General features: G+C 40.6%; 1 protein-coding gene across 1 annotated transcript; it reads right to left on the reverse strand.

Annotated features, from left to right (window-relative positions):
- Window positions 1–710: 710 nt before the first annotated feature.
- On the reverse strand, window positions 711–23118 carry CUNH1orf198 (chromosome unknown C1orf198 homolog). The gene is made up of 4 exons (XM_027685739.1): window positions 22691–23118; window positions 14854–14904; window positions 5106–5657; window positions 711–3173 (listed from the first exon to the last, which is right to left on the reverse strand). Exons 1-4 carry the CDS (start codon window positions 23036–23038, stop codon window positions 3117–3119), a joined length of 1008 nt encoding a protein of 335 aa, XP_027541540.1. The 5' UTR covers window positions 23039–23118; the 3' UTR covers window positions 711–3116.
- Window positions 23119–24615: the final 1497 nt, after the last annotated feature.

Raw genomic sequence — 24615 nt, forward strand, 5'->3', positions numbered from 1 at the left:
TCTTCAAATGCCTTTTTAGTTGTTGTTGGAAATTCAGCCCAAGTGTAAACCAAATTGTTTTTCAAAATACATTTTTGTAGATGTGAGCAAGCAGAAGAAAAACTATTCTTTTAGCTGCACATTTCATTTGCTTTCTTACACTTTGAGAACTTGCTTCATAGGACAAAAGGCAGAAAGTGAGACTACCCAGTGCTAGCAGCTTCCTTTTTGTGACATGCTTTTAAAACTCATACATAACCCAGTCTCTCCCCCATCCTGCTTGGGGGAAGTGAACAAACAGCTGTGTGGTGTTTAGTTGACAGCTGGGGCTAAATCACGATATGAGTTTTCAAATTGCACCTGCAATAATGATCCAGATACTGCTTTGGATTACCTGAAGATATTGAGGGGAGAGTGTGTGTTAGGTTTAAGTCTATTACAGTGAAGTACAAATAGATTTTAGTCTTTCCAAAATCTCACCTTGTCCCCAGCTGTCAGATGAAATAATAAAGCAAGGATAGTTTCCCAAAAGATTCACTTAACACCTTGAAAAAATAGCTGAAGTGTGTTGATTTCTTTTATCCTGACTTAAAAAATTCAGCTTGTATGTTCTAGATCAAATCATTCTTGGCTGCCTCTCTGGAAGATTCAAGATGCCCCAAAGAACTCCAATGGCACTGATGAAAGCAGAATGTAAGGGACATCACACAAAGCACCACGACAGCCTTGAATGTTTTATTTAAAGTGACTTTATTAAAACATTGTTAATATAAAATGTGACCAAGTACAATTTTTTTGTAAGAATGTTTAATAAAAACATATTCAAGAAAGAAGGAGCATCAACTCTTGTTAAGCACAGGAAAAACCTACCAGGATAAGTAAAAAGTTCTGCAGCATGTTCTACCAGCTGGTCCCAATGTGTCTTAGGGTCAAGTTAGCCAATGGAAGAGACAAGCAGTCAAGGTTCTTCCCTAAGAAGCTTTAAGGTATTTAGCAGAGATTTAATGTAACACTCCTCAACAGTAGAAGACTTCATTTTCAGATCTCCTCAAATCACAAGATTAGAATTTGCATCTTCATTTTGGATTTAGAACTTTTCAGCAGCTCAATGTACAGAAAACTAGATTCACTGGTAACTGTAAACCTCAAGATTAACATTTGTCAGCTTTGAAAAAAGGTGCGAGTCAATGCTAATTATACACCTAAAGAATTTGTGCTAAAGTTGTTCTAAGCTATATAAGTGCTGGATGCTTGTAGCTAAAAAAGTGCAGCTAATTAAAAAACAGCAGAAAAGTCCAGGATGGTAACAACAAGTACTTTCTGAACTGCTGAATGCAGAGATAATATCCATGAATTACAGGAGTTTGTACACCTCAGGAAGAATGTAAATATGCTTTCAGAAGTCTGTAAATAAGACTATGCAATGGCTTCCACTCTGTGGCAATCTTCCCCTTTAGCTAAGAAACCTCTTAAGAAAACACTAGAAAAATTGGAGGGTTTGGGCTTGGTGATTCAATTTTTTTGGGGAGTGAGGGGTTCAGGGAGGAGTGGAAGGAGGGACATACTTACAGCATTTTCCTTGATCAACAAGTAAGTTTTAATGCTCTATCAGCACACTCTGTTTGTTCAGAGAAAGCAGCACACCAGTTAGAGGTAAGGATTCTTCCAGGACATTTCAAACTCTTCCTGTAACAGGTAGAAAAAAGTCCTGCTGCATCCAATTCTGCACATGTAACTGCCCCTGGCACCAAACCAAATGTCAAGTGCTAATCCATGAGAAGCCTAGCACAACTATGGTCTAGGAGATGGTGACCTTCTTATAGCCTTGGCTGGGACTCATTAGAGCCCTGTGTTTTGCCTTCTACCCCAAACAAATGCTATGAGACTATTGCTGAGGTAAAGGGAAAAGTCAAACCTTTGGCATTGGAGCAGACCAGTCACTGGCTGTGCGTAGGGGAATTAAGGCTTCAAGGTGAGGTAAACACAGTGAGAATCAGTGTGTAAATCATGCTGCATTTCAGAGACAACAGATTCAAACGACAGCTACTCTTGTTCTCTACATTTTAAACACCAAAGATCATTCAAAAGCAGAACTGGAGGCAAAACTGCTGAGGGCCACCTTGAGATGCCTCTCTGCACCTCAGGAACAAATGTAATCCAGATGTTGAACACTAAAGACAATGTACCCACAAGGAGGAAAAAGCACCAAAGTTGATGAGTCCTTGAGACGATAAGCTGCTTAAAAACAAAAAAGCCTTACGCTGCTATGACCTCCCATAAACAGTGGTTTCCTGACATAAAGGTAATCTACACTCCAGAAATTCTCCAGTGCTGTAGTTCCAGCACTAGTATTATGAAGAGTTATGCTCCAGTAAGGAGGCAGTGAAATTGTTAGGCTTGTGTTCCCTGAAGAATTTCACCAATTCATTAGGTGGTGTTCCATTCCCCTCTACCCACCCCCAAGTCTTTAATCCAGAGAGCAGAAACACCTGTCATTTCCACAGCTCCTTTTTCTAACACTCTTATGTTATTATAACAGATTTGTAGGGTACAAACACATTGCTTCTTTGGATCCATCATTTTGGCAATGCCTTTGCCCTCTTCAGAAGAAAAGTGTTTTCAATAAGTGGTACAAAAGTAACTTTCAAACAAAACAAAATCTATAAATCAATGCAATTCTGTATGTTTGCTTTTCATACTACTTTTGCTAGCTATCTGAAGTATGGAATGGTTTTCTTACTTGGAACCACTGCACGTGCAACACTATTTCTTAAAAGCCATGCTAGCAAGGTTTTGATTGAAAACAGCAATCTGGTCCTGTAGGTTCCATTTCTAGGATACAGAGACTCTCATTTGTGTTTCTTTAACATGTGTATGGTAACTTCTCCCATTCTCTCAATACAGTAGCTACCAAAAATTTTAAGAGATATTAAAAAAATATCCAAATGAAACCACACTTCTATCACTGTTTAAAAAACAAAAATGCATATGGTGTTACAAAAGTTTATACAAAGGCAACATTTAAGAGTTTGAAAGTTACTTCTAGAAAAAGACACAAATTCTAGTAAATTAACATACAAGTAGAAAGGTATTCCACTCCTTCCTCAAAATTGGTTTGATCTGTTTTGAAGTATCTTTTACCAGTTGTCCAGAAAATCAAAGCCAGTCTTCAAGATAACATTGCTTGTACTAGTCTGGAAGGGAAAAAAAAGAAATAATATGTAGTTTTTAATTATGGTATTACAAACTCAGTATTTGACTGCCTATCTACAAAATAAAATTTAAAATGTTGTCTGCCAATATTTCAAGGTCTTCGCCTTGCTCTAGACACCTAAATACCTACACTATAAAATGCCAGACACGGAAAAATACTCACAGTGGCCATTTAAAGGCAATTCCAAGTAAAAATAAAATTCTTTTCATGGGCTGCAGGCAAAAACTTATCTTTTCCTTATGGAAAAATTCATAAAGATCAATCTTTTAGACTAGAGTGGGAATTACAGAGAACGAAACAAACACAGAAGAGAAGCATCACTAATTCAACAGATTGTCTGTTGCAATTATAGTCAGTTGTTTCCAGGAAACTACACAGTTTAAACTTTGATGACAAGTTATTTACTAGGCTATCAAGAACATGCTCACTCCTGCAGTGTTTCACTTTTAGCCATGACATTTGAAGTGATTTTAGTGTTCAGGAAAAGTATTCAAGAGGCACAGGTGAGTCTCTGCATTATCTTCCTAGAGCATGGCTTCCCAGAACAGGGAATATAATTCAGAGAAGAGTAAAGGAAGAAAATTCTATAATACATAAAATTCTCTGCTACTCTGTTCACATTTTGACATGGGGGGGTGTTTTTCCACAGAGAGAAAAATCAGGTTTTTCAAACTGTTTCAGTTAGCTTGAAAAAATTCCCAAAGGAATTAAAATTAGCAAATCATTAATTTGTAGGAAAACAAGCTAAAGCCTTTAATTAAATTAGAGGACTACCATGGTCACAATTTGCAGCAGAACAGCTCAATAAGCATTATCTCTTAGCTTCAGAAAAAATAACTAATCATAGGGCTTCAAATACTGAAGTGACTTAAGTATTGTTCTCTCCTAAGTGCTGCCACTTCTCTTGCAACAAGCTACCTCATTCTGTATCTTTCTGACCTTACATAATCTTGTTCAGAATTTAAACAATCACAGTTGGGAAAATATAGCAGAGAAAAAATTATGCCATGTGCTGAAGATGTACAGTAATGTATCAGGCTATTGCCAGAGTGATGCCACAGATTACAAACAGAACTGCACAGCTCTGTTTGAAGAACCACTCCTCTTCCCTACTTCACAGTTTTCAGGCTTCAGATCTCTTTCTTTTCTTTCCTTCACTATGTCATATCCTGCTGATCCCTTTCTTTTCTCACAGATCAGCATCTCAGCATCTGCTTTTAAAATAGCTTCAATTGGCTATTGAGCTGCTTAAGATTATTTTTTGTTGTTGGGTTGTTTGGGTTTTTTTATTAAAAAAAACATTCAGAAAGCTAATTCTGGAAGCTCATTCTATTTCTATTTTGGACTTTAAGAGAAAACACATTTGAAAGCAGCCCAGCTGCCTGGGACAAAGCACTGGGAAGTGGCTGTCAGGCTACTGCCTGAAACAGCTGAGAAACTAGTTCACCATTCACCACTATGCTGTGTGTACCAATAAAGTATCCTAGCCCAGACTCCAGTTTATCTACTTTTCAAGTTAAAAATTTATTCTTTCCGTTAAGTGTTTTGCTGTTTCAAAAAAACCCTAAAAACAAACCAAACCAAACCAACTAAACAAAAAAAAAACCTGCACAACCTCTTTTACTTTATATAGCATGTTACTAGGTAGCTTGCTGTCAATTAGCCACTGGGTGCCTTGTCAGCATTTCTGGTGTTATATTTAAATTACGCCTTTATCCTATGTTTTAAAAAATATTTAATTCAAGTTAATGTGTTAAACTTCTAAACAAAAGGTTAAATAGACTCCTCCACATTTGAAAGATAAAAAGCCATCAAGCTTTATGGAGTCCCTGATCTTTGAGAGTGGCCCTCTCAGATTTTAATGTACTATACAGTTTTTAAATCTAAGGACAGTGGATATAGCAGTACTTACCTGTCCAGGCATTTGTGAGTCTGTAAGTATAGTACCATCAGTATCTTCCTTGTTTGTCCTAGATGATGCCAGATCCTGTGGTGGGTCAGGAAGAAAGAAGTCATCTAGAGAACTAGTAGGGAGTTGAGTAGGTCGAGGTTTCTCCCATTCGAGAGATACGGAAGGTAGGCTGGGGGCGACAGACTTCTCTGGTTTAGTTATGCTCGGCTTCTCAGCTTTTGTCATCTCCTTTGGAGTAGACTCTTGTCTGTAAAAAGAGGGAAGGGGTTTCTCTCCTTTCTCCATGGACTTGATCTGGCTGGGGGTCAGGGACTGGAACTCAGACTTGTCTCCTTCAAACTTTGAGCGCTCTGCATTTATCTTCCAGAAAGAGGACTCCTCTTCCTTTCTGGGTGCTATCAACCCATCAGAGCCAGGGGTCTTATTGGCCTGAGAAGATTTAGGGACTTGGATGCCAGGTGCTGCTTTAACAGGCTGCCTCTGTTCATTTTGCATCTGCGCACCACCTTGTTCTTGTATGGATAGAGATGCAACGCTGAACTCCATCTGACTCTGTTCAGGGTTAAAGAAAAACAGTATTTCAAAGCCCCTCACAAAGATAGTTTTGACCTTCCGACCTTGATGCATATAGGTAACACCTTTGCCCACAGCGAGGCAACTCCCAGACAACAGATACGCAGCAAAGCTAACTTATTTTCTCAATAAATGTCAATTTTTGTAGTTTCATAAAAATAATAATTTTTAAAAGTCTGAAGTGCAAGCAAATATAAGAGTCCTAGACCAGCTGCAGATTAGTCAGAGAAAGCAATCAGGCAATCATATTTGAGTTACTCAGTGCATGCACAGCAGTAAAACATCAGAAGAGCGACACTAAAGCATCAGAACAGCTGCAGATGTATTTTGAAAATCATAGATGTTTTACATGAAAATATTAAGCAAAAAAAGCTTTACAGTGTAGTTTAAAAGACAATCTTCTACTACAGCCTTTGAAATAGCTACAATTCCACCTACTTCCAAGATAAAGGATTAGATGTAGTGGGTATGCACAGGCAAGTCATTTTACAATTCTAATGCTCCTCTGAAGGAAAAGAAACAACTCTAGCAGGACCAGTTCTTCACCTATTCCAGAACCTTGTTTTGTTTTTAGTTGCAGTGCAAATAGCTAGTCATTTCTGATAGGTAACACTGAGTCAAGGAAGCAAGTGGCCACAGTTAGCGCATGATACAGATCTTGCAAAAGTCACCTGAAAGCTAACAGTACTTCAAAATGTTCATTTTACTTACCACCACTTCAGTAAAATGATTGTCAACTAGTTGCACACTCTTTAGGTTAGTAAAAGTTAAGCCTTATTTCACTCTGAGAAACATGTAACCATCTTTAGGAGCACAGACAGCACCAAAGCAAGTGCCAGGAAAGAACAACCTAATGTCTAGACTTTTGTTTGTAAAATGGAACAAATAATGCAAAAAAAAAAATTGTCTTTACTGTAACAGCTATGCTGTTGCCTGGCTGGGTTTGAAAAAACTCAGACGAGTTGTAGCTTTTCCTACAAATGGTTAATAGATACTTTAGAAGTTCATTACAGATTTGTGATGTTTTTTCCCATTCTACTTCATTACCCAGCCTTTCTGAATAAAACTGCAATAGTATGTATGGGCCTGATTCTAAAACAAGTCCTAGTTGCATATCATTTTCACTAGAAATGTTTGATCTCGAGTCCTACATTATTGTGCATGTTAAGTTCAAAGGGACTCTAGTTCTAGCAGGTCTCAGATGACTAGTAGTTAATATTCTGAAAGTTCTCATCAAAGAGCAACTGTTAACCCAGCAACTGATTATTTATAAAACAATTTTTTTAAACAGTCAGTAGCTGCCTACATATAATTTGACTCATGGACTTACATCTGACCTTTCTAAAGAATTAGATATATTATTTTTCCAAGGTTATAGGCAAGGAAGCACCAAGCTCCATGTTTTCACTAAGAATATACTGTTATCAAAAGATGCAGAACATAAATAAGCTGGAAGTAATTATAGCTCAGCTAGAGTAAGGTGAGTGCAAGGATACACACAGCTCTTACCAAACAACTCAACACCCCATGCTTCCTGCAAAAAAATTAGGAGGAAAACCTTGGTGCTCCAATTTTTTTTTAAACAAAAGTCATGACGTAAACCCAAGCGCAGAAGATTTATCCTTAGATAAATTTTGCATAAACAAACTATAGATGCACTGGTGTTGAGGATTATTTACAGTGACTGCCATTCCCTACATTAAAATATAGGGATTTATTTTCCTAAGCTCATTTGGCAGCACTACTGAATAGCGATTTATCACCCTGAAGTTAAGACGCTTTAGAACTGATAAAATTCCAGCTTAAAAAACCCATAACACAATATAAAATAGACCTGCACTTCTCTACTATCCAAAAGAAAAAATAAAAGACAGATTAAAAAACATTGCTACATTTTATCCTTCAACAGTCAGCTGCCTTCTGAGTAGACTGTCCCAGGGCTCACACTAGGGATGACAGTAGCTAAAGGCCACCACAGCAGGAGTCACTTTCAGTAAAATGATTCCTTCACCCCCCAGCCCAAGAGAGAGGGAAGGTCAGTGCCCATAGGGCAGAGAGGCTATCACAACCCCAGATCAACCAGAACAGTGTTGGAAATAAACCCCAGTAAAAACACTGATGGAAGGGAAGCAGGGGTCTGTTAGAACAAAAATTAGAAAAAGTAAACCAACAAGATGGCTCTGCATTTCAATGTCAGCAAGACAGACAAGCAAAGCCAGGCCTCCTGAGAAGTTCTTAGACTGTGGAGCTAAAGATATATTTTATGTTCTTTTTTATGGGTCCAAATATCAACTCAGAGGTCTGGTTTGGAAGTGGCACATCACTTCTAGAGTAGAGTGTAGCACTGCAGCACAACTTCAAGCAGTTGTGCCTTTCCAACCTGCTTGTGGATGCATGTTCCGAAGATGTCCTTTTTGTCCTCTTAGTATGGAGATCATGGGGTGTACCTTTCCATTTCAGAAGACAGGGCCACCTAACATTTAAGATTGCATACTTGTATCATGGTATGCTTTGGAGATCAAACAGTTCATAATCTAACATGGAATAATCCAAATGAAAATATTTCTTCAGGAGTTTGCGTTCTCCCACAAGGAAGGTAAAGAAGATAAGACTACCCTGACAGGTTCTGAAAGCACTGTGTCTCAACATGATGTAAATACAGCTCCATGAGTTTAATGTATAATTCTGCTTCTAGCATTTAGCTCAAGAAGCCAAGAACTTCTGTGGACCAGCCACAAGATATTCTGTATTCCTTGAAATATATAATGCTTCTATTTGACTTTTGAGGTTACTTAACACAACTAAGCCCCTAAGCCAATGAAAGAAAATGATTAATAGGCAGTATCTTTCAAGTAAAAAAATTGGCAATAAAACACCCTCCCCCGCAAGATAAAACAAACCAAACAACAGAACAGCATCATAAGTAGGAAGATAATTTCACATAGAGATGGAGAAGACCCATGTGTGAAACACCCTATGCTGACATCTGAGTAATGAATAGTGCTGTACACTCTAATGAGTCACTAGACACTACAAATGTGATTTTAATTAGTGTTCTGCTCTCAGTTTCTTACATCAGATTGCAAATTGGCAATTGGTTGCATCAGCAGGAGAAAAAAGGAAACGATATTTAAAAGACAGTTACCCCCTGAAAAAAACATTTCCTTTTCCTTAAGGTTTGCCAACCATGAGAATAGCATCTCTCCTGGCCCCAGTCAATATTAGGGCAGCAGCTCGCCTGTCAAGGGTCACACTGTGTGCTCGCTTTCCTTAGGGTGAGGCAGAGTTGCTGTGAGCTGCACTGGCACACGTAGCATTCAGCAGCAGAAGGGTGCCTGTGGCACTCTACTAGCTGCCACCTTGGAGAAGCAAACACTGAACACTGGGATATGACTTCATAATCAAAAGTGAATTGTCATTTAGGCACCATTTGGGATTCTAGAGACAGGGTTTCAGTCCCCCACTGCTTTCATAGATTTTGTATGACTTTAAATGAGCTGCAGTTTCTGTACTTATGATTCTCTATCTAAGGAATAAAATAAAATTATTTTTTTTCCTACCCTTTGTCCAAATTGTATTTCTGGGAACTATTCAGCCCAGAAACTCTCAAGAGTTTACAGACAGGGTAGTGAGGTCCCAACTGCAATTTCTAGAAGTTATCGGAATTCAAATAAAAGCTATTAACAGCATTAGTATTTTCAAGATGTTGCAAGAGCAAATCTTTCTCAACACATTAAGAGAGAGGGGGGAGAGAGAGCATGTGAAAGCATGCACTAAGCAGTATTTTGAGGCAGAATAAACCTGAAAGTTTGTGTTCTTTTCAGTATTATTCCTCTGGTCCCAAACTACTGCAAGGGTTCAAATAAAGGATGCCCTGTCTTGATCATTTTTCTGAATAATAAATATGAATAATATTATAAATTGCAGTTTTTAGGAAGTTGTATGTCCATCTTTCCTTAAAAAGATGATATTAAGGTATTTAGGAATTTTGTTTATTGGATTAAAAATTTTAGACTAAGCTTCAGTCTCAAGGCAGCAGTAATCTACCAAATCGTACTAGTGGCTGTATATGCTCATGGGAAACAATGTATTCTGAAAGAGAGGCACCACACACTGAGAATGTCATGATTTAATAATACTGTATAAAATCAGGTCTCAGTTCATAAGTCTATATTAAAAACAAGATGACCACAAAGAACCCAGGAACTTTTTAAGCATCTTATTCACTCATCAGGAATGTGTAGTATTTTACTAAGCAGTCACGCAAATACAGCCAAAACAAATTGTTTTCCTTGGCAGGCTGAAAAATCCAAATTGTTGAGAAAAAACTGCAGAAACATTGTCAAAAGCAACTTGTTTTAAGCACAGCCTAATAAATGCAGAGGTAAGAAAGTCGACTTTAAAAAGATTTAGAAGATGACTTTGCTTTGCTGAATGGACAAAACCAAAATAAATATGGGACTCAAAGTAGTTGCAGTTTTTGCTTTATTTCCTGTGCACATCGTGGGTGTTTTTAGGATCTTTTCAGTCAGAAAGAAATCATTAGGTCAGTAGAGGCAAATTGCAAGGGCAAAAAATAGAGCCAAGTACTCAAAACCAATCTAAGTAATTTTAGTCCATACAGAAAGACAATGCCAAAGATATACAGCATGGATCTTTGGAGGAAATTACATTATATACTCTTCCGTGATATGAACTGCATTCTAGTCTGCCACTGCTACCATCTAGCTTGAGCCAGCTGATACTGACAGTATCTGGTACATGCCTGATTTTATGCCCAAAAACAACTGTCTAAAGATTGATGCAGGTAACTGAATCCTTAGCTGAGAACACTTGGCCATGCAGAATAAAATAAACATTGAACACAGTTTCTATAACCACAAGTTGGGTTGGTTTTTTTTGCTCAAGAACTAATAGTCAACAGTGGTCTTACAGCACCATGTTTTAAATGTGTTTTAAAGGGAAGGCTAATCCCAAAACCTCAGGGATCATGCTTCTTTCCTTCCAAGGAAGCATTGCCATTTATGCCTGCTTGGTAAAAATAATTATGCCAAATTATAGTTTGTAACAAACAATTATAATATCAGGCTGCTAAGCGAAGGAAGGAAAAAACTCTTTTCTTAGACTTTTTTCCTATTTAAAACAAAACAAAATCCTCAACAACTAGGACTTGTATGAAGAAGGATACTGAAGACTGTCTTTTAGTTTTAGATAAGGGAAACAGTTTGCAAACCGTGTTTCTTTGTAAGTGCAATTTTTCTCTTCTTAAATCTTTGCTAGGATTAGATCACTTCTGTAGCAATATAATTAGGGAATTCAGACATGGAAGTAGCAAACATTATTGAAGGGATTGAAGCTTGACACTTCCTTGTTTTGCTTTTTTTTGGTTTGTTTGTTTTAAACACACCTTGAAGGCTTTTATTTTCAACAAATAGCTGATGGTCTGTTGAAAATAGAAGAGAGCTGGCAACTATTCTACCTGTATCAAGAAAAACAAATTTTTAGATATGCATGTGTCAATTTCAAGCATTTGGAATAAAACCTGTTTTCATTAATAGCATGAATTAGAAATAGATTCCAACTTACTTCCATGCTGCTCAGTGCAATCAGTGTGTTAACTGAGGTGGCAGATTGAAATTATACTTTCTGCCCACTATTAAATTATTAAAAAAAAACTCAAACAAACCAAAACCACAAAACCCACAAAGTTCTCAGTTCAGGAAGAGTTGCAGAGAAATTTTATTTCCAAATGCAGGCATGATTCTTGTTTTCCATTTATATCTTGAGGTCCATGCTGAGTTTCACTGAATTTTTACTTCAAACAAACCAAGAAACCTCAAAGGCTAAACTCAGCCAAAATGTCATCTTTCATCTCACGTAAACCTGAAGCCATAAATAGAATGCCCTGAATTCATAAACCTAGCTAGAGCTCCATTTAAAAATGTAACACACATTTCAAGACATTATGTCCATGAGGGCTCCACCCATGAACCAAATCACTCCCTCCAATTCTATCTCTGGTTTTAAAATGTCAGCCTATTTGCAGTGCCAAGAGAACTCATTGCTTCCCGAGTAGTTTTCCTTCTGAGAAGTGATATCATTATCTACTAAAAATATTATTTTTAATGCTGTCAAACAGCTAACTCAGCAATTTACATGGTATTTCTACTTTGATTTGTTTGAGGATTTAAAAATAAAAAGGTAAGACAAGAAATACACATCAAACAGCTAAAAATAGTGGAGACACTCATGCAAGTGTTTGCTGTGATAAGATGACTTAAGCCATATCTCACATTTGTGTTTGAAATGAGAACACAGAAAGCTTATTTTCGACACAAGTGAAGTTATCAAGCCCTTCAACAATGTTCTGCCCCAAATGACCTTAATTTAGTACACTGTTCTCTGGGTAAGTTTGATGACCATGGAATTAGGGAATCCATTGCACTAGCTCCCATAAGAAAAATTTATCCTTACCTAATCCCCTAGAATCCCCTATCCTTACCTAGAATCCCCACTGGCATCACTGTAACACCTGAGAGGCTTCATCTTGGGAGTATACATGCTCTCTAGTCTTCTCATTACCCTCTCAGTTTCCCTCATGTTAGTTACAGACAAATACTGATTTTGCTGCTTTATTTTTCTGAGTCTCAATGTTAAAAAAAAAAAAAAAGCCTAGTGGTTTTACTGATTTACATCTTTATTTTGCTCTGCAAAAGTCACATTCCTTTCCTTGGGTAAAATAGAGCACATTCATGCACATTCAGGCATTAAAGTGAGATCGGGGGAAAGAATATTGTGGAAAGAATAACCCTTCACAGGACAGAGCTCATGGAATGGAAAGAGCCTGATGGCCTTAAATAACAGGAGGAACAGATTTGGCTCACAAGATATCGCACGTGCATTACAACATCAACCTTACTGAACAGCTCATTCAGGTTTCCTCACATAGAACCAGTTCAGCAAGGATACTTTTTCCTCAGCTGGTACCTCATGGGAAAATTGCCTTTCAGTATCACCTTATTAAAGTACTGGTTAGGGAAGAGATCTAAGAGTAAGCATGAAGCAAGATCTCCACCTTTAGAAAAGGAAGACTCAGCAGTTGAAGGATTTGGCTGGAAGACTGATACAATATGAGGCATCGAATTAAAACCAAAAGGAAGCACCCACAGAAACCAATCAACCCACACCCTGTAAAGCCAGACAAAATGGATTCCCTAGAGTTTTGCTAGAGAAAAAGGTCAGGCAACTTTTCAACCTACAGCTGAGGCACAGCTTTTATCCCTGGTCAGCAAGCAGGGAGGGGGGGAGAGGGAAGCACAGCTTCATCAGCCATGACGATTACTTCTAAAGCAACCTCCTCCCCACCTGACTTCTCTTCAGCAGCCACATGGGTGTTCCCATATCATTCCATGATCCTCCATTCATTACAGTAAAGGATGAAACTATCCACTTGAGTCCCTCATTTTGAGACAGCAGGAGGACAGTAGAAATAACCTTAATCAGCAAGTGATAAACCACAGGCTGGGTTCAAAAATCCTTCACTAGACATACAAGCATTAAAAAGAAAAAGAGGAGTATCAATTAAAGAGAAAATCCATTCAAATACAGATGCATCTCAATTTGGATCACCAGTCAGTGCATTACACAAAGCATTATCCTCCAGGAAGTTCAAGTATTCAGAACTTACAAAGTATTATCAAGACAGAGCATAAAAATATGATTACAGCTGCCATGTTCCCAAACCTGAGTTTTTGGATTCATACCAAAAAATAGAGGAGACACAACAGTGCTGTCTCCAACATATGGCAGTTTCACCCATGTACATCCATGTTAAAAAGCCTCTTTGATATTATACTAAGAGCCAGTGGCTGTTTCTTCTAAAGGTTTTGAAAGACAGGAGGACTTGCCTGAGCTACCAGGCTTCCACTGCAGGAAATCTTCCACTGGTTCCTGAACCATCACAGCTTATAAGGGAATTTTAAGGCAAGTAAAGACTGGCATTGGTTTCTCTTAAACCACGGCACTGTAGGCTGCCGGGACCCAGGAGCCACATCAAGTTAGAGGTTAATCAGCTTCTGCAAAGCGCAGATGGGGCGCTAGCTACAGGCAGTGACCTTGAGCAGGGAGGGCGAGGGTCAACCAAATTAATTTAGTGTTCACTGGCATTTCCAAATAATTACTCTGCATTAGGCTAAGATTATATTCGTAAGCTCATACATGATTATCTACATAGTTCAAGGGCAAAAAAAAACCCAAGCCAAAACAAAATAAGAACAGGGAATAGGGCAGAAGCAGCTTGCTCTGACAGAGAACACAAAGTCTGAAATGTATGATTAAATTAATATGTTCCCCATACACAGCTTAGAAAGGCAATGAGCTGTGGTTTTGCTCCCAGAATTTCTTCAACAAGAAGAATTAAGCTTGATTCCCTACCACAAACATGGTACAACCTCAAACTGCATGTTCGGAAAGATGGAGAACTCTGGCTTCATGTTAGGCATATGAGAATCCCATCGTAAATAATACTTTAACAAAATACCAGCAGTAAAGCGAGAGGTGAAAAACAGCAACACAACAACAACTCCCAAACCAACCCACCACAGAAAGAAAAAAAAACTCCACCACATTCTTTTCTGAAGGAGATGCCTTTTGGAGGTGTAATAATATAATGCTTGTATCATAGCCCCAGGTCAACAAGTTTCATTACACTTGTTGTAGGACAATATTCTAGTTCATAATAAAAAGATGAAGCATAAGACAGGCCTTAAGAAAAAATCCAATCAAGTTACTAGATACCTGCACCTTTCTCACCCCGTTTCCTAGCTAGTTTACTCCTGACTGCCAAAGTGAAATATGGTTATGTTTATACAATATCTGATAAACATGGAAAGTTGATTAAAAAGTTTGCAATGAAAAATCAAATAATTTGTAATTAATCAGTTTTACACCTGCACTTGAAGCCAGAAGCTTAGTTCATGAAGTCCCATTTTGTGTTTCTGTTGATGTAAATCAAAGTACATCAGTTCTGTATCATTTGCAGGATAGTCACTTTACACAGCTCTCATAGAATAAAGGTGACATTAGTCTATCGAATATCAAAATGAAGACAATAAATGCATAAGGAAAAGTATAAAATGACAGACCAACATTAAAAGTAAAATTGCTGCATATTTACCTTTGTTTCCCAGGAGAATGGAGCTGAGTGTTCATCTTGCCAAGTTATGTCCTGAAATAAAATTTAAGAATGACTAAAAATCAGAAGAACAACGTTACCTGCTGAGAAGCATCATACAGATGACATTACATTTCACTGCTGGAACTGTAACAACCACTACCACAACAACTTGCTAAAAAGTGAAAGCCCTACTTGAAGATGGCACTGATTACATTTTAAGACTGACTGAAAGCAAGTTCTCTGGGGGGAAGGTTATCAATACTATACCAATTTAATCTACAAAATATACGAAGGTTTAACCTGGCCTAAACTACTTGCAATGGCTTCTCAACAAATAGCTTTAAGATGTATTATATTTCCAGTTTTCTACTAGGCATTTCTTTGGTAGCCACTAGTAACACACAGGGACAGAAAAAACAAAAGGAGAAAGGGAAATAAAGTCCCATTTCCTCCCCTTGGCAAACCGAAGAGCACGTGCACAACCAGGCAGTCACGTGGCAGTGAAACAGCTGTGCAGCCATCAGGATAAGCCACAGCTGGATCCAGCCCTGACAAAACACATAATCATGCCACTTCAATGATGGCTGGTCTGAAGTAAGAATTCAGTGGTGTTGAAAGAGCCACACGACACCCACAGAGTAAAATCCCAATCTGAAATCAATTCTTTTAAGAAGGTATATTTCTGAAAATAATCCCGATTTGAGAAATTTAAATAATCTCTTCATACACAGCATGCCCTCCAGAAATACATGACCCACATCGAAAAAAGAAGGAGTGAAATAATAAAAAAATTACTGTATTTCATATTTTTTGAAGACTTAAAACTATTGCATTTCTATTCCTAGTCATGGCTGGGTCTCACTGGTACACTGGACGGTCATGCTGGTAGAGGTTGTGAGCTGCACCCTCCATACTGAGTATATCCCTGTTTGGCCACCCCAGTATATAAGAAAGGAATGGGAGTTGGAATACCGTATGGAAAGAGAAAGGCCAGGAGTAACCATGCAGGATTTTCATACTCCTGCTGTTCAGAGAATAACAGAACTAGACTGTGTTTTAAGACAACACAGGAACCCCACATCTCACTATGACTGCTCTTTTCTTCTTATTTGTGATCTCTGCCTCTATATAAATGTATTTCTCAGACATCTGATAGCATTCTCTTGATTTGCCATCTTATTTCACCCTAGGCAGATTTTGCTGGCCAAGAGCTATGAGATCACAATTAAAAATGCCTGAAACCATGTCCTAAACACGAAAACATGTCATTCTCCAACCATTACTCATCTGTGAAGCACAAGGTTTCTCACAGCAAAGCATTTGTGGTATATATAAGGATGATCCCATGCTCTTAGAAAGAACTGGGCTGATAGAGATCATCTAAGAGGAAAAGCCTGGACTCTGCTGGATCCCACATTCTGGCCAAAAAGGAAATTTCGTAGAGGAAATTTTTGCCAAGAACACAAATGTAATACCAGGTTCTCTCGTTCCAGGAAACAGATACTCAGATGTACTAACATTTAAAGAAAACAAAGGCAGTAAAAGTCTGCTTTTTAGTATCTATCAGTATTTGCACTGTGCTGCTGACCGCATGGGCATGCCACACCACTCAGTGTGTGATGCCTCACAGAAGATTTATCAAATTATTTCAAACTCATTTTAGGACTATATCATTTGCCTCTGAAGCACATATGACAAGAATCACAGTCTGGAAGGGAAGAGAGATGGGACAACCCAACCATTGGATTGAGTCTCACGCACAAGGCAGGACTATAACCCTTCTGTCCACATGGGGTCTGGAAATATCAGTACTTGATTTCAACCACAATAGTAAAGGACACAAATGAAGTTCAGAGAACACTGTAACATTTCGACATGCTGTCACAGCACCTTAAAGCTCCTGACATGTAGGCATAGCTGCTAGTGGGTTTTACCTTAGGAATTTAAAGGAAGCTCTGTCTTCTTGTCATTTACAGGACAAGCAAATCAGCTGTGGACCAGTTTTAAACTTGGGTGCAAGCCAAGACCATCCTTGTCCTTGATGCAAGACATCCAGTTCTTTATTTTCCTGTATCTGAGCCAAGTGTAGACTGCACTGGGAGGGACGTCTTCACCCAATGCTCTCTGCACACTCTCAACTCAGTGATGACACCACTGTTGTGAGGCTGACCACAGAGGGATAGAAAAGCAGCATGGAGAAGGCAGAGTGAAGGTATGAGATCATCATGCAGCAGGATACATCATTCCCTACAGGGCAAAGCAAGTCAGCCTCCCATTTCATAGAATCTGATGTCTTCTCAACCATCATTGCACCTGTTGGAACCTCAACTTGTAACCTCAACCTCCAGCACAGGCAAGCAAAAAGCTCTTGAAATGAATTAACAGTATTTTGGTACCAGTTGTTAAAAAGTTCAGGTTAGAGATAAAATCTAAGACTTTCATAGACTATTTCAAAAGATGGAATTAGTAGACACTTGTTAGGCATGAGCAGTTCCCTGAAAGAAAAGGATCATAGATTTTTTTTTTCTTAAAAGGATGGCTCATTGTATCTTGGACTGCACAGCCCAGCATACCTCAGAGCCAGTAAGTCTGAGGAGCTCTGTCCACTTTCAAGAGATCTTCCAAAGGACATAGCAAAGAATAAAATAGGGTAAGACATGGTTTGAGGATACAAACCTTCAAGGAGGTGATGTCTGTGGTTATTTGAAGTGTACTTCAGGGTAGGATGAAGGAGACAGTTGACGAGTTCTGTCCATTGCCAGGGAAAGGAAGGAAGTTTGTGGCCTCCACCTCTTGTGCCCTCACACGGAGGACATGAAGAGGAACAAGTGAGAAGCCAGAGATTACACTTCAATAGTTGCCTACCTGAAGTGCCTGATTCATATTTGTCATCAACAAAATATGAGAAATAACTTTGATGTAGAATAAACAAATTCTTATACATTTGAAAAAACTGGGAGTAAAATAATCAACTATTTCAATATTAACAAAAGAGAATTATGAGTGAAAATTCTAGAGAAAAAGGCCTCAAGGCTATTTATCATCAGATAGATTAGGAAAGATCCATATCTGATCAGCTTTTGTTTCCAGCACACAACAGAGCCTTCTTCCAGAAAGAAGGCAAATAAATAAACTTTTGTTCACCCGTGTTAAAGAAAGAACCTATTTGTAAGAAATGGGGCCTCATGCAACATATTTCAGAGCTGAAAAAGACAAGAGAAAAAGAGAGAGAGAGGCAAAAATCTGGTCACACACTTGACTTCAACAACCAGCTGCAAAATATATAAAGAATCACAAACTACATTTGCTGTATGTAGGCAGCTTGTTGCAAAACAGCATCTGAATTTCAAAATGGAAGACACTGGTAGAAAAATGCCTGCATATCTGACATGACCGTTGCTCAGTAAAGCTGTCAGTAACTGGGAAAGTCACAAACCCACCAACAAATGCATCTTGGAAGTATTATCAGAACAGGACTTGCTGGTTTTCAGGGTTTAACTGCACTCAAAAGCTGCCCTGCATTTTTCATTTTTTAAAAAGCACAAGTCTCTAACAGGCCCAACATAAAAGTTTTTGCTCTATTGACTATTTGTTGCCTTAAAGCATTTTTAAGTAGGGAGGTAAAAGGGTTGATCTTTTGCTTGGTGCCAAAGTTCTTAAGGCTAAGCAAAACAAAATACCATATCTACCTTCAGGTAGATAAGTCAAGCTTCCCTATTAAAAGACGATGAATAAAGCTAACCGAACTCTCCCACCTGTCTTTGCTCCACATAAAATGCTTACTACTTCTTAAAGCATATGGCATTTTCTTCAATGAAAAATTTAGTTATTTCAAGTCCAACTCTTTGAGCTACTGAATACTGCTCAAATATTGAATATCCATTTAAAGAAGAAAAAACTAAAAAAAAAGAAAAATCAGACCTTGAATCCATGTGTATGTCACACACTTATAGATGAAGAGGGACAGTATTAAAAGAACAGTGAGAACTTGTTGTAAACTATCTAAACTTTCACTGAATCAAACAGAGGATCCAGTGGCACCAACTAACACCAAACCAGCCGCTTAACAAAGGCTGACCGCTAGAGCAGGCAAAGGGTGGTAGCCTCTTATACACTCTGGTTTTCCACCGGTTCCTCTCATAACTTATGACACATTTAAAAAATAATCAATTTATATTACATTCATATTCAATCCTGGCTTCTATTTTCAGATTTTCCTCCGTTCAGCTAACCTTCTTTTCTACCGCTGCGGGCATTAGACATGAATGGAGAAATGCCAGTAATTGGAGGCTTGTTAGGAAAGAGGAAGCTCTGTTTGAAGGTCGCAGCCTCCAAAAGCCCTCAGTCAAGAGGTCTAGACTATCTAAATACAGAAAATTATGGTGAAGCAACAAATAGTTTCCTGGTGCTGGGCTCATGTGCAATGGTAGCGAGTCAATCTTCAGTAAACAGAACCAAACTTATTTCCTGGGGCGTTAAATGACCCTGCCAGCCTAGAAGAGATGAAAAATATGACCTAGACCAGCCAACTCCAGAGAACAGAACAAGACAGAGAGGTAAGGGATGTTGGATTTTTCTAGCAGGAGGTGTTAGAAAATACCGGGTCCTGCAACCCCATCAAGGCTACTGAGCTGATGTATTCTGGGGTTCATCTCAAATAGGAAGTCTTAGCTTGACACTGTGAGGCTGACGGTGGACATGTAATGGCTGGTTAGTGCTTGCATGCACCCTGACCACGACAGCATGGTGCCCACAGGTACAACTGCCAAGCAGAACTGGGTGCCACCCAATCCGACTCTGCTTGAGAGAAATGCTGCTTGGGGAACCAGGGAGCCTAACTCCTGTACTTCAGTTTCTTTCATCAAGCCTTTTGAGACTTTTAAAAATACCTTCAGTCCTTTTACAGGAAAATGGGAGATTAAAAGAGCAGCTCTGGTGTCCTGGCACAAATAGTCTTTAGGACCTGCGTTCACAGTGCCTGCACAGCTTCGGTTATTAACTCCATGGCTGGTGATGCTGCAATGAGCATAAGATAATGGAAGAGAAGAAGCAGTGGCATTCAGCTGACTTTAGGCATTTGCTAACAGTCACCCATGGTGCTACAGTGCTCTAACATTATAAAATGACTGGATCATGGCTGCAGGATGCCATGGTCCTGTTACCACACATCTATTTTCTCTCCCACACAGCCAATATATTGAAAGGTGTTTTGAAAATGTAAGAGATGCTTATAGTTTGAGAACTTACAGTCCTGGGCTATGAGTTCAGGAGACAAATTTGGTGTTAGAAAAGATATACGTGAAATGGTGGGAGTGAGAAAGAGGGAACCAACTGTCCAGGGATACAAAACCACAACATATATCCTCTGGACCACCTTATGAAAGTGGTCAAATGCATGAAAGTGGGACTGAAACGGTTAGAGGCCTGGACGGGTAAATCAGTATCTTCAGCATTCATCCTTGGTTTGCTTTCTCCCTAGACCTCCGAAGAACATGAGGTGAAAGAGATAAAATTTCCATGCTTAAGCAAGCACAGGTAGATCACTACAGATTTCAACATCAGTTAACAGGGAAGATGAGCTGTGGCTGGAAACTTGAAACCTTTGGAGCAGGTGTCAGCAAGAACATCACCAGATCAAAACACTCCCACTGAAAGCACTGCAAAATCAACAAGTGATTCTGAGGTATGCAGACTACTCTCCATTTCCTTGCCTTGGGATACCATACATCAGTAGACAGGGACAGCAGCCAGGACCAATCTAATTGCCCTGAGCAAGGGCTGGGTGACCACAATACATGTAGCAGTTACGTCTTACAAAGACAGCAGGAGCACAACTCAGTAAGCTGTTAGACCAGAAGAAAACAAGATAATAAAGCTCTGTAGACCAAGCACTTGCAAGCCTGGAAAGCTGAACTGAAATGGCAAGAGACTGGCCACAGTAGGTCTGCAACAGCAGGACAAGGAGGAACAATTAATGAGCCAGGGCAAATGTCCAACAATCAGGTTGAATGCCAGCAAGGGAGCCAGGGGAGAGGAAGCTATCAGATGAAGAGCCAGGAAAGGTTCCAAGGCTCAATAGTGCAGTTGGAAGAACTAAAATGGAAATCGAGGATGCCAAAACGAGTGGAATCTCTTTTCTTCAGAGAAACGATTTATATTAACTTCTGCTTAGAAGTCAAGGAGGAAGTCAGTTGAGGCGGATGTTTCCAAAATTAAACACTTTGTATCAAGTATTTTGATGAATTCTTTGATTAATGGCAACAGAAACGCTAACACTATGCATTTTATAACTGCATTTGGGGAAAAAAGGGGAAAGAAAACAGCTTGCTGAATTTCAGATGGACTTTCTAGCTGTTTTGTCAAGTGGGAAATTATTATTTCCATACAGTACAGCACAACAGCCTACAACACGCTTGCTTTCCTTCCAGATCCACATAATTCAAAGCAGAAAGCACACCAGAGCTCTCTGAGACTGGGAAAGCTGAACATATTTACAGTCATGGACTTAAATTCTTTCACAACTAACTTTTAAATTTCCTTTCAAAGTTTGTTTGCACAATCAAATTTGTTGTCTTGTGTTCTTCTATACCTCTCTTTCACCATTACTATCAAAACCCGAGAATTCTGGGTACCACAGACTAAACAAAACTGAGCTTGACCCTGTGTTCTCTAACTTTAGATGCGATGTGCGTGCAGCACAACATCACACCTTCCTGACAGGTGAAACACAGGCAGCAGTCTTCTAGCACAAAGCTCCTTGGGAACCATAATGCCCAGAATCAATGTGCCTCATATGCTTCCTATAGATCCTATTGCAAGGGATATTGGGGAGGAGGCTAAAAGTAGCACTGTTCTCTTTAAATTGGATTGATGATTACAAATGCAGAAGCAGATTATGTTTTTTTTTCTGGTAGAAGCCACTTAAGTTAATTAACAATAGGTCACTGTAAGTTATTATATGAACATAGGGAAAGAGACTGGCTCTTTAATCATACAGAAATGTAAAAGAAAAGAAAACAAAGGGAAACAATACACAGAATAAGAGATATAGTATCTGAAGAGCGCTGTCAGGTCTCTTCAAGCATTGTTAAACCTTCCTCTTTAAGGGATCACACTCGGTAACATGACCCACTGCTCCAGACCCGGTACCCTTATACTATGGATTTCCAGAAGGGCTGCCACGCTTTGCCATTAGATAGACGGCTCTCAGAAGGTTCAAAATCCATACTTTGTGCCATCTATCTTTCCACACCCTTGTTTTTCCTGGCATGTGACATGGAGCAGGCTGCATTTTTTTAAGGTGTCAAACATGCCAAGAGCTGGAATGTTTTCAGTGTTGTATTTTTAACTGTGTCTAAAACTAGAAACAAAAAGGAAGAGACTTAATTCAATGTAAACATTCCCTACAGCCTATTTTCAGCAAGGGACTATGCCCAGCGCCAGCTAGGGCGATGCCCCGCTGACAAGGGAGCTGGCCTCTTCTCCAAGTCTCCGTTCTGCAAAACCCACTCCAGCGTTACCGCCGCTGGCGCCTTCTCTGCTTTTACGGTGGAACCGAGTCCCCCCGCGCGCACAGCCAGGGAGCCGGGAAAGGAATAAACCTCATCACCGGGCCAACTCCCCCCAGTGAGGGGGGATGATGCCAACGGCGAGGAACACTCGCGACCCTCCGCAGCCCAGCGCCGGCGGCACCGGCGAGCAGGAGCAGCGGCAGCCGGGGCAAGGCTGCGGCCGCCCCGCCCGGGCGGCGGTGCCATGGGTGGGGAGCGCCGCTCGCCCCAGACCCGCCGGCGCCCCCTCCCCTCGGTGCCCTGTCGCGGCGCGGCCCCCGCGGTACCTCGTCGCCGAAGCGCACCACCTTCTGCCCGGTGTTGAGGCGCAGGCTGGGGTAGGAGGCGGGCGGCGCGGGCGGCCGGGAGGCGCCGCGGTGCGCGGCGTAGCGGGCCTGGACGTGCGGCTCCACCAGGCACTTGTCGATGATCTCGTCCTGCTGCCGGGGCGGCAGCCGCTCCCACTCGGGCCCGTAGCGCTCGCGGATCCGCTCCTTCTCCGCCATGATCTTGCGCGCCATGGGACTCAGCGAGGAGAAGTAGCTGAACCGCTTGCGCTCCCGCTCGTCCAGCGGCCGGTTCCCGTTCATCACCGCCGTGCGGGAGGCGGCGATCGCCGCCGCCATGGACGCCATGGCCACCCCGCCGCCGCCAGCCCCGCACTCGCACGGCGGGAATGGGAATGGGAACGGGAAGAGAACCGCCTCCTCCGCTCTCCTCCTGCAGACACCGCCTCCCCTCGCTCCCTATAAAGCCGGGCCCGGCCGCCGCCCCGCGCTCCCCGCCCCCCCGCACGCCTAGCGCCGGCGGCATTCCCTGCCCGCCTCCCCCGCAGCGCCGCACGCCGCTCCCGGGTGGGGGGAGCCGACCTTCCTCCGTCTGCCTCGCAGCCGGCCAGGGACGGAGGGAAGCGGGGAAGCCGCCTCCCGGGCTTGCTTCGGTCTCGTTACCGTCGGTAGCCTGGGCCTGACCGGGCACCGCTACTCCTGCCGTAGCGCTGCTCCTCAACTGCTCCTACCGTAGCGCTCGTCTCCCACAGCCCTTCCCCTTCTTTCCAGAGGAGACAAGTTGTAGTGTTCCCACGCTGCCGGGGCCAGGAGCACCAGGAAACGACTTGCCTCAGCTGGCAGAGTGGGCCAGAACCAAGAACCTGCCTTTCCTAACTTCTGAATAAGTCTTACATGCTTCTTAACACGATAGAAGGGCGAGCAGCTGTTGTCAGAAGGGACACGATGCCTGGGATGGGCTATTTTATCCAACTCAACAGGTTTAGGGAGCAAGGTGGTCTAAAGCTTCTGTATTATTTTGATAATACAAAAAATTGCAGCCTAAGTGTAACAAGTCCATGCAGTAGGCACTAGTTACACTGGTAAAACAGATTTCCTAGAGGCTGAAGTAACTAGGTTTTCTGGTCTCTTCCTTCACTGTACAAACGCTCTCTTTTCCTGTAACAAGTCCTAACTTTGGCAAAGTATTCACAGAGGTACCACACAAACTCACAAAAGATGTCCAAAGTCTCCGGGGGTGTGGACACATAGTTCCTTTTTCCACAAAAACAAAGCAAGCTTACCTAAGACAGGCAAATATGCCAGAAGATTTATGTGAGGCTAAATCTATTTTGATTTTTGGCCTAGGTACTTGCATATGAATTTGTAGTATCTTCAAAATAGATTACAAAGTCACACAAATATTGTGATTCAGATTAATGTTTTTTCATTGCTTAGCCAATTTTTTTTCCTCATTCAGCTTTCTTTGATATTATTCTTAATCAATAAATGGTTGGGACTGCAATACATTAATGTTCCCATTTAGGAGTTCAAATTATATCGCTAGACCAGCTGTCCAAGATGACACAGAAGAGGATGGAAAATGATAATTAGATTTTCCACATATTTGGTTCTTAGGAGGTAATTAGTTCCCCAAGTCATCACATACCAGCCCAGTTATATAATCCTGTTTTGTTTGTTAAACTTGTTTGAGAGCACTTGACTTCAGCTCACTTTCTTAGTCATCTGCATCACACCCAGAGAAACAAGCCTTTGAAACACGTATGTACACACACACACACTCACAGTGGTGTAATCCATGTTATACCCACCCTTCTTTGATGTCCCATCAATCTTTTCCTCTGGCATCAAGGGGTGGGTGTGAAGTCACTCACAGGAGTAAGAAATGAGGAGAAGGAAACCCAGACATTGGTATATGCTTTGTT

Source organism: Neopelma chrysocephalum, unplaced genomic scaffold, assembly GCF_003984885.1.
Source record: "Neopelma chrysocephalum unplaced genomic scaffold, ASM398488v2 Primary Assembly neopelma1_23, whole genome shotgun sequence".
NCBI lineage: Eukaryota > Metazoa > Chordata > Aves > Passeriformes > Pipridae > Neopelma > Neopelma chrysocephalum.